Source organism: Elephantulus edwardii, unplaced genomic scaffold (assembly GCF_000299155.1).
Source record: "Elephantulus edwardii isolate Elephantulus edwardi_28Jun2011 unplaced genomic scaffold, EleEdw1.0 scaffold00083, whole genome shotgun sequence".
Lineage (NCBI taxonomy): Eukaryota > Metazoa > Chordata > Mammalia > Macroscelidea > Macroscelididae > Elephantulus > Elephantulus edwardii.
The window spans coordinates 11,304,562-11,315,843 of record NW_006399833.1 but is presented as its reverse complement, the minus strand read 5'-3'; the positions used below and the strand labels follow the sequence as shown (position 1 = coordinate 11,315,843).

The following is an 11,282-nucleotide window of genomic DNA, read 5'->3' as shown; positions in this document are numbered from 1 at the left end:
TAATTCTCATTAAATTCTCTAATTCTCATTAAACTCACCTCTTCCTACTTTCAAGGCCTTGTTGTTGTTGTTGTTTACCATTTAGTTGGAACGGACTAACAGCTGACACTGCAGTGGGTTTTCAGAGGCAGTAAATCACATGGAAGGAGATTGCACATCTTTCTTCCAAGGAGCAGTGGCGGATTCAGACCTCATACATTTGCATTGGCAGTACAATACCTTACTAATGTTGATTTTTAAATTTTGTATGGTTGGTTATTCTAAGGAATAAGTGCCTCCCTGGTGTTACTGGTCACACTACAGACCAGTCTATTGTTTGGCTATAGTTGAGCCACAGGGATAAATTTTTCTCCAGATTCAAAGGGTAATTCATGTTCATAATCTTAGGCATTCCATCAGTCTCTGCTGGACCAGTGAGACTGGTCTTTGTTATGGTTTTTATTTTTGTTCCACACTAGGAAGTGGTCCTCAGAACAGAGCAGGGAAACACTGCATGGTTCAAATCAGGAAAGGAGTGTGTCAGTGTGTCTTTCAATCTATATACAGAACAGATCATGTGGGAAGCAGGGCTTTATGAGGAGGAATGCGGCATCAAGGTTGGAGAAAGATTCATCAACAACCTGCATTATGCAGATGACACAACCTTGCTTGCAGAAACTGAAGACCTGAAGTGTTTGCTGCAGAAGGTCAAGGACTGTAGTGTTCAATATGGATTGAAGCTCAACGTCAAAAAGACAGATTCTCACCACTGTGCCAATTGGCAGTATCATGATATATGGAGAAGAGATTGAACTTGTTTACAATTACAGCTTGCTTGCCTCCACAGTCAGACTCTTAACACCAGCAGTCAGGAAATTAAAAGACGAATTGCATTGGGGAAAATCTGCTGTCAGGGATTTCTCGAGAGTGCTGAAAAGCAATGATATCAGTCTAGAGACTTAGGTGCACCTAATCCAGGCCATGAGCTTTGCAATTACTTGTTAAGCTTTAGAGAGCTGGACAATGATGAAGGATGACAGAAGAACAATCAAGGCTTTCAAGTTGTGCTGTTGGAACTCTTCTTTGGCTTTCACACAGATCCATCCATTGAACCCCAGGCTCCAAGAAACAAAGTTTGAAAACTACTAAATTAAACCAAAAGATAGGTTGCATTGGGCAGATCGGCTGTCAAGGATCTCTGCAATATGCTGTGCAACGATGTCAGTGTAAAGACTAAGGTGTACCTGACCCAAGTCATGGTTCCTTCATAAGCATGGGAAAGTTGGGCATTTAATAAGGAAGACCCATGAAAAATTGTTCTACCATTGTTCATTTGGATTTCAAGCCTTGTTATTTAAGAAATGGATAACCAGTTCTGCTTCTTAGTCTGGAAGCTCTGCTAAAACCTGTCCACCCTGGTTGATCCCTGCTGGTATTTGAAATACCAGGAGCATAGCCTCCATCATCACAGAAACATACAAGCCACCACAGTATGACAAACTGACAAAGAATTAGTTGACACTGAAACATTTCAGGAAGTAGCATGTGATCAAGGACTAATAGCATTGAAGGAAGAAATCCAAGCTGCACAGAAGGCACTGGCAAAAAAATAAGGCTCCAGGAATTGATAGAATACCAGTTGAGGTGTTTCAGGAAACATATACCCCTGGACTTGCTTACCAGTCTCTGTAAACAAAATATAGAAGACAGCTACCTGGAAAATTGACTGGAAAAGATCCATAGTGCTTCCCCACTCAACAAAGAAGGTGGTCTAACAGAATGTGGAAATTATTGAACAGTATCATTAATATCTTGGAAGGAGGAGTGGCATCCACTTCCATAATAGCTTGCCTCCGGAAACCCTATGAACCTGGAGAGAGGATGAAAGGCACCCAAGCGTCGAGGACTCTCCTTCATAGGGTCACTATGAGTAGCCTGCAACTCAACGGCACTTAACAACAACATCATTAATATAACATGCAAACAAAACATATTGCTGAAAATTATTCAAAAGTTACTAGAGCAGTATATCAACAGGGAACTGTCAGAAATTCAAACTGGATCTAGAAGAGGCTGCGGCATGATGGGTATCATTTCTCCAGAAGGCAGATAATTCCAGACATACGTCTATATTTGCTTTCTGGACTATGCAAATACATTAAACTGTGTGGATCCTAACAAATTATGCCTACATTTGAGAAGAATGAGAGCGAATTCCAGAACTACTTATTGTGCTCATGAGAAACTTACACATAGATCATGAAGCAGTTATCTGGGCAAAACAAAAAAATATTTTAGAGTCAGGAAAGGTGTGCGTCGGGGTTGTATCCTTTCTCCATACCTATTCAATAAGCATGCTTAGCAACTAACGCAAGAAGCTGGACAATATGGGGAAGAATATGGCTTCAGGATTGGAAGAAGACTCATTAACAACCTGTGTTATACAGATGACACAACCTCATTTGCAGAAGCTGAAGAACTCTGGAAGCATTTACTGCAGAATATCCGAGACTATACATTCATATATGTCACCCCACTCCTCAGGATTTCAGTTCCTCTCGAGAGCAATGAGTTTGAGTTTGATTTGTATAATAAGCATAAAAATGCCTAATTTTCATGGGGATATGTACTTAGGACAGAAAAAATATAGAAACCCAAACTTTGGCAGAGAATGTATAAAACTGATCTACCATCAAAAAGTGTAGCTGATGAAGCTCAAATGAAATAAAAAAGGTTTCTTCAGGCCCCTTTGACAGTGAAGAATATTGGACGCCCACAAATTGTTCTAAGTACTACCAGCTTTCTCAGTTATTGAGACTGAAACATATATCACTTGACCCCAAATGCAACATTTTATTGACAAAAGTTGTCCCAAGGAATTGTGATATTTAGGTGAGAGCTCAAGGTTTACAGCATGCTTCTACTTGAAACCCAGGTGGTACTTATTTCTTTCCTGGAGAAATTACAAAGCAGCATTTCCTTATCTTTTTAATTTTTTTAAAAAAATTTACTGTTTTTCCTGTGTATACCATCAAATATAATCTGATGGGTACAGGAGGAGATTGCCCCTCCTTCTCCAGGAGAGCATCTGGTGGATTTGAACCGTGCACCTCTGGGATTGCAGTGCAGCCATTTCCTTATATTTTTACAACATTGATCCCCTCCTTACAGTACACACAGACTTTCAAATGTAAATACAGCATCTCAAGTATGCTTGGTAACTAGAAATAGGCATTGTTGTCATTGTGTATCATTGAGTTGGAATTGACCAATAGCTGACCCTCTGGCGGGTTTTCAGAGGCAGTTAATTGCATGGGAGGAGATTGCTCTTCTTTTTCCTGAGGAGTAGCTTGTGGACTCGAACAACGTGCCCTCAAGATTGCAGCACAGCTTCTTGCCAATAGGCCACCAGAGCTCTCTAGAAGTAGGCACTATCATAATTTTATTGTAAAGCTAAGAAACTTTGTAGTTTTAAGAGCAAAGCCTGAATTGAAGTTCAGGTCCTACCAATGAGGTCATCCTTCTAGAAGGCTGTGCCCTAACATTCCAGGATCCAGAAGCCCCGGCTAAAGCTGAGGAATGGGCAAAGAAGGGCAAATGAACCCCATGACCCCTTGATCCTCTCCTTTAAAGCCCTTTGTCTTCATTTGTTCTAGAAGAACACTCTAACTTGTAGGACTGTCAACAGAAAAACTACCACCAAGAGTATGTTCACTTGCCACTATGTGATACAACACCAAATTCACTGTCTGAAAGATTGCTAATACCATTCATTTGTCATAGCATGGATTGTGTTCTAGACGTCACTGCCAATGCAACAGACAGCTCCTAAGAATGCTCTGTTGACCTCAACCTGAAGTCAGCAGGGGAGTCAGGATGAACGGTGCACAAGGAGGAGGTTGGATCAACCCCTCATCCTTCACTTAAGATCACTGGTCCTATGCACACCCATGTTTATTGCTATTTTGTTCACAATAGCAAAGTGTTGGAAACAACCCAAGTGTCCATCAATAAACAAATGGATAGAGAAGCTGTGGTATATTCACAAAATGGAATACTACGCTGTATTGGAAAAGAAGGAACTCGTGCAAGATTATTTAAAATGGGTGACCCTGGAAGACATTATGCTGAGTGAAATATCTCAGTCACAAAGGGACAAGTACTGCATAGTGTCACTGTTGTAAAATCGGACTGACATCAGGGTTGGGGGGAGACTGAGAAAGATGGGATAAATTATGTATACTGCATTGAAACAGATGAGGGAGAAAACTGTTTAAAAGGGATATGTGATTAGTTATTATTGTCATGACATGAGTCCAGAACGGAGGCTGCATAGTGGAGTGGACTTGGGGGGAGGGATTGTATAACAATGAATGAATTTTTCTTTTACTTTTCAAAGAAAAGAGGGTACTGTGAGGGAGGGGTGGGCAGGGAGAAAAGTGCAACAATGAATGAATGGAAATACAAAGTCTTTGTAAATTTTCATTAAAATTAATTAAAAAATGATTTTAAAAAAACTTAAAAAGATCGCTGGTCCTTGGTGCTCAGAACAAAATGGGGGATCAAAGATGCAGACCTGACTTGAAATCTCATCAGGAAGTTAGATGATTTGTCTGCACTGTATATATTGGCCCATACCATAGGCTGACACTTCGCGACAGTCTGGGAAAAGCCCCATTAGAAAATGTCTGTTGGTGATAAACTTCTGGAAATTGCTCAGAAATTCACTGTTGTATGTGTATATGCTGAATAGTAGATATGTAAAAAAAAAATTACTAGAATCATGTTTTTAATGGTTTTTTACATAATTTTTAAAATTTTGTACTAGTTTACTTACAAAGTTCATAAACATTGTTTTTCACACCAGATCTTTCCCCTTTCCTTAACCCACACCCACTCACACCCATCAAATTGTGCGAACCCATGATCATACACACACGCACACACAGCCCACAGCATTATGTTTTGACTGCATGGTGGGTGTAGGTTAGGGGAGACCAAAAAAATGCCAGAGTGGGGCCTATTGTATGCATGAACGTTTGACTTGGTTTTATTTTCCTTTGGTGATTTTATTTAAATTTGGAAAGAAGCGGGCAAAGTTTTATAAACACTCATCGTACCTCTCTTCTTGTTTCTTTCAGTATAATGGTTCACGGCCAAGGGAGGAATGGGAAATGTGGCACCCAACCCTGATTGCAGAAGCACTCTTCGCGATATCCAACATTTTAAGTTCTTTGCGTCTCATATCCCTGTTCACGGCCAACTCCCACCTAGGACCTCTGCAGATCTCTTTGGGCCGCATGCTGTTGGATATTCTAAAATTCCTCTTTATCTACTGTCTGGTACTACTGGCCTTTGCCAACGGATTGAACCAGCTCTACTTTTATTATGAGACCAGAGCTATCGATGAGCCTAACAACTGCAAGGGGATCCGATGTGAGAAGCAGAACAATGCCTTCTCCACGTAAGACACCCACCTCTCCCTTGTGCTCTCCTTTTTGGTTCCTTCTATTTTCTGGCCCCATGTCCAATCTAGAGCTTTGTTCCTGTTTCTTGAAAGTACAGCAGAGCTCATTTATGGCTTAACCTGTAGGAATCTGAAGTGAAAGGAGGACCTTTCACTCACTACAGCTTAAGAAGTGGGGCTTAGAAAACAGGGAATAGACAGACAGAAATAGATACCCAAGGACTCCCCAATAGAGTTAGTTTTTTGAGTTATGTTGATAGCATAGTTTGAAGAAATTAATGGGAGGGAGGGAGAGAGGGAAGGAGGGAGCTCAGGTGGCCGAGTGGTAAGAAACTGCACTGCAATCCCAGAGGCAGTGATTCCAAGCCACTAGATGCTCCATGGGAGAAAGATGGACAATCTCCTCCCATGTGATTAACTGCCTGTGGATTGGTTCCAATTCAATGATACACAACAACAAGAAGAAGAAAGGAGTAGATAATTCATCACTCATAAAAGAGGCACCCACAGAAGAAGTAAAACAGAAAAACAATCCAACCCCCTCAACCCATTTCTCTGAACACTAGACAACCAAAGCAAACTTAACTATTCTGACTCAAGCCCCTCAGAATAAGGAAGGATGCAAAAGAAGAATACAGAAGTATTTTAATATACAACCCTCCCCATACAGGAGTAAATTAAAAAGGGAAGTAGAGTCAGATTACCTTCTGTGCTTAAACTTTCAGGTGGAAATTGAAAGCAAAGAAGCCCCAAGCACTGATTGGCAGTGTCTCCCATCCCCACACAGAACACAAGAAGCAGCTCATGACTATTTGTCAGTGACCTCTAGACTTTTCCTTATAATGTTGAATCCTGCTTCTTTACGAACTTTCAGCTTTCCAGAGTGGCTTTCATTCTCTGAGAAATGCATTTTAGGGGACATTCCAGCAAGAAGAAAATAAGTACATATACAGAAATGTGTTAGGGCTATAGGAACTTCTCTAGGACTACCTGTCCTTCTCTACCACTCATTCTTGGGAGCTTTGGAGGCCTAGTGGTAGGAGCTGCATTGTCAACCCAAAGGCATGCAGTTCAAATCTACCAACTGTTCCATGGGAGAAAGATAAGCAATCTCCTTTCATGTGATTTATAGCCTCTGAAAACCTGCTGAAGAGTCAGCTATGAGTCAGTTCCATCTCAACAGCACATTACCACAAAACACTAGAATGTGACTCACAGCTGGTATTCACAGTATGAACCCCAAGGTCATACAAGATTCTTTGTCATTAAAGCAAGACACTCCCCCCCTTTCTTAACTGCATAAACTAAGACAAGGTGATGGACTCATTTTATTGAAATGTGTCCAGTAAAAAGGGTCAGGAAAGGTCAGAGTTTCTGCTTGAACTTGAGGCACCCTGATCAAAAGAGAAAAGGCAATATTATTTCATTTATCCCTGCCATTTGCCTCTACCTGCAGAATAATTCCTAAAGTAGTTTTTGTAAAGCGCCAGTTCAAAAGGATGTAAATGGAGATGCTAATGGTGTCTGTGATCAAATGAGTTGGAGAAATACTGGGACAAAGTTGAAAAGATCTGTTTCCTGCAGGACTTCTCAGAGCCTTTTCTATGCATTGTGGATCAACCACGTAGAGATGTAATTTATCATGTGGTCTAAATATATTAGCCACAGATCCCCATTTTATTTGTCAAGCTTCTCTCCAAAGATGCTTCATTTCAGAGCTTGGAAAAAAATTGGTGGTGGTACACTGCATTGCTCATCCTTACAGAAACTGTGTCATTCTTTAGGCCTCACCCCCACCTCTCTTCTCAGAACTCAGGGCAAACTGTTGGATGGGGGAAACAGAAATATGTGAAATAGTGACCAATATGGGTTGAAAACTCAGAATTCACAGCAGCAATTTATTACTGCACTAGTTCCTCTTAGCTGAAAGTTATTTCCTAGCCCGCATTCCTCTAGAGACAGAGTCCACATCAGCTTGTTTACAATATAAAAAGCCATTTCATGGTAGCCTAAGCACCAAGAGGCTGCATTTGTTCCCATCAAAATGTTAGAGTGAACTGAACACCTGAATTCAGATGCCTTTCCGGTCACGTTCCAGCCAATTACCCTTTCATGGGAACTGTGCTGAGGAAGTTTATGCAATACCTCCTTGAAGACTTGTGGTGTTTATTAACACCCCCGTTGTCAACTGACACTTTGCTCCCATTGCTTACCCAGCAGGGGCAATTGACAAGAACGGGCATCTGTTACACAGGAAATTATACATTGGGGTGCCAGGTAAAGAAATATCCTCATGCTGGTGCCAAATCAGCAATAAAGTGACCTTTACTTATTTGGTGTTTTGGTTTTTTTCTTCAAAGGTCTGACACAAATTTATAATTTCTTTTTAAATCTATCAACCCAGGCAGTGTAGTCCATAGGGAGATGCACTGGCTAACCCAGTGACGGTGCCTCTCTCGTGGGTTGAATCCATTTCTTAATGGGAGAAATATGGGCAATATCCTTCCATGTGATATACAGCCTCCAAAAACCCATTGGAGGGTCAGCTAATATTCCATTCCAACTCAATAAAAAAGAGTTTTGAGGGGTTTGGTTTTGTTTGTTTGGGGGTTTTTTCTTCTCAATTCAAGCATTCATTTCAATTGCTGTTGAGTAGACTCTAAATCACACTGACCTTACTTCAGGGTAAAATTGTGCTCTGTAATTTTTTTTAATTACTGATTTTCTAAAAAGTAGATCATCAGAGTTTTTCCCCCAAGGTGTCTCTAGGTGGACTTAAGCCTTTCAGTTAACAGTTGAACTTTTCCATTAGCGCCAATAATAATCCATACCGGTCCTTAGAAAAGGACATCATGCTTGGGAGGGTGGAGGGACAGCGCAGGAGGGGAAGGCCCTCTATGAGGTGGATTGATTCAGTGACTGGGGTAATCGGGATGGGAGTGTCAGAGACAGTGCGATTGGCACAGGACAGAGCAGAGTTTAGGGCTGTTGTACATAGGGGTCGCTATAAGTCACAAGCGAATCGACGGCACATAACAACAACAACTCTGAGAAATGGATGGATGCCTCTGGATTGTGAAGTTGGTGAAGACTACTGAGTATACCACGAACCACCGAAAGAACAAACAAATCTGTCTTGGAAGAAGTGTAACCATGGTGCTTATTGGAGACAAGAATGGTGAAATGCCATCTCATGTACTTGGACATGTTATCAGGCGTCCTTGGAAAAGGACGTCACTTTGGGAAAGGTGGACGGTCAGTGAGAGGGGACTGTTCTCAATGAGATGGATCACTATAGTGACCTGGTTAAGCACATGGCTGAGATTATGAGGATGGTGCGGGATAAGGCAAGGTCTAGATTTTGTTATGGGATCACTATGAATCATGGTCAACTTGATGGCATCTAACAACAACAGCTCAACCAGAACATCAGAAAGACTGGGCTTTCAGAGGAGAAGAAAGTGAGCTTATTTATGTACTAAGTATGAAGTATGACATTATCATTCGTTTGTTGGTAGCTTGTGTGCGGCTATAATTCTGGAAGCTATGACAATGATGTTTCATGTGTCAGCAGGATGACCCCATGGTGGACAAGTTTCAATAGAACTTCCAGTGTAAGTGAGAAGGAGCTAGCTATCTACTTCTGAAAAAATGAACCAGTGAAAATGTTATGTGTATGATACAGTGATAAGAGATGAACTCCTCAGGTTGGAAGACACTCGATACGACTAGGGAAGAATGCCTCCTCAAAGTAGATTCGACATTAATGAAGTGAATGGAGTAAAACATTCAAGACTTTCATTTACTTCTGTGGAATGACAAAACAACAAGAAAGAGCTACACGTATCCATTAACAACCTGATTGTGGAGTATACAAAGTACGAATCTAGGAAAACTAAAGCAGTCAAAAATGAAATTAAATGTTTGAAGGTACATATTCTATGCATTAATGAGCTCAAATTAATTGTTGCTGTTGTTGATTCATGTTGTTCGTTTATGTGCAGCTCATAGCAACCCTATGGAAAAAAGGTTTGAAGGCCCTCTACAACTGTCAACATTTATCAAAATTCATAGTTTCCAGAGAATTTCTTTAGGAAGTGGATGCCACTCCTGCTTCCAACAAATTCATTAGGACAGGTCATTTTTAATCAATCATATGGTCTACTATGACAGGAATGAAAAATTGGAAAAGAATGATGTTGAAGTCATTGTTAAAAAGATTCTCAAGATCTGTCCTAGAACTCAACACTGTCAATGATTGGATAATATCCATACAAGGAAGATCAATTAATATTATTATACAGATTTATACACCAACCACTAATGGCAAAGATGAAGGAAATGAAGATTATTATAAAGCCCTGAATTCTGTAATTGATCAAACATACAATCAAGATGTTGTTGTTGTTGTTGTTATTGTTAGGTTCCATTGAGTCGAGTCCATCTCATAGCAACCTTATCTGAACCTAGTTCTGTCCTGTGCCATCCTCACCCTTCCTGACACACAAAAGCCCATTGCAGCAGTCACCATGTCAATCCATCTGGTTGAGGGTCTTCCCCTCGTTCATCGACCCTCTAACCTTCCCAACATCATGTGCCTCTCCAAGGAACCTCCTCACAATATGTCCAAAGTATGTGAGATGAAGACTCATCATTCTTGCCTCCAAAAGGCATTCTGGCTGTACCCTCTCCGAGACATATCTATTAATTCTCTTCACAGTCAATGGAATGTTCAGTACTCTTTTCCAACACCACAGCTCAAAGGTGTCAATTCTTCTGGTATGCTTATTCATTGTCCAGGTCTCAGATGCATAGTTAGTAATCAGAAAGACTATGGTCTGAATCAGGTGCACCTTAGTCCTCAAACTGACATCACTACTTCTCCATAATTTGTAAAGATCCCTAACTGCAGATTTTCCCAGTGCAATGTGCCTCCTTATTTCCTGACTGCTGGTACCAAGGGTGTTAATTGTGGATCCAAGCAAGATGAAACTGTTGACAATTTCAATCTTCTCTCCATCCATCATGACACTGCCAGTGGTCCAGTAGTAAGAGTCTTTGTTTTCTTGGCATTGAGATGCAATCCATATTGAAGGCTGCATTCCTTGATCTTCAGCAACAAGTGCTTCAAGTCCGCCTAACTTTCAGCAAGCAAGGTTGTGTAATATGCATAACGCAGGTTATTGATGAGTCTCCCTCCAACCTTGATGCCACGTTCCTCTTCATGTAATGCAGCTTCTCTCATAATTTGCTCAATATACAGATTGAACAGGTATGGAGATAGAATACAACCCTGATGCACTCCTTCCTACTCCCAATCCATTCAGTGCTCCCCTAATCAGTTTGCACAACAGCCTCCTGATCCAGCTATAGGTTCCTCATGAGCACAATCAAGTGCTCTGGGACTCCCACTCTTCTTTAATGTCCACCACAACTTGTCCTTTGCATAGTCAATAAAGCACAAATAGACAGGATGTGTTAATGGTAACTGGTGACTGGAATGCAAAAGTAGGAAACAGTGAGGAAGGAACAGTAGTTGGAAAATATGGGCTTGGTGATAGAAATGAGGCTGGAAAGAGAATGATTGAATTTTGTATTTACAATGATTTAGTCTTTAAAATACTGCATATGAATCAGGTTGACTACATTTGTGGAAGAAATCATTGCAGAAGCTCAATATCAGCTGTCAAAAACAGGCCAGGATCAGACTGTAGGTCAGACCATCAATTACTCATGTTGTTGTTATGTGCCGTCAAGTCGTTTGCGACTCATAGCGACCCTATGTACAACAGCCCTAAACCCTGCTCTATCCTGTGCCAATCGCATTGCCTCTGAC

General features: G+C 40.9%; 1 protein-coding gene across 1 annotated transcript in view; it reads left to right on the top strand.

Moving 5' to 3' along the window:
• The window catches only part of TRPC5 (transient receptor potential cation channel, subfamily C, member 5), a 263,323-nt gene that overhangs the window by 150,863 nt on the left and 101,178 nt on the right, over positions 1–11,282 (top strand). Inside the window, exon 5 of the mRNA XM_006889931.1 lies at positions 5,121–5,443. Within this exon, the coding sequence (XP_006889993.1) occupies positions 5,121–5,443 (323 nt within the window). The remainder of the gene's footprint in view (positions 1–5,120; positions 5,444–11,282) is intronic.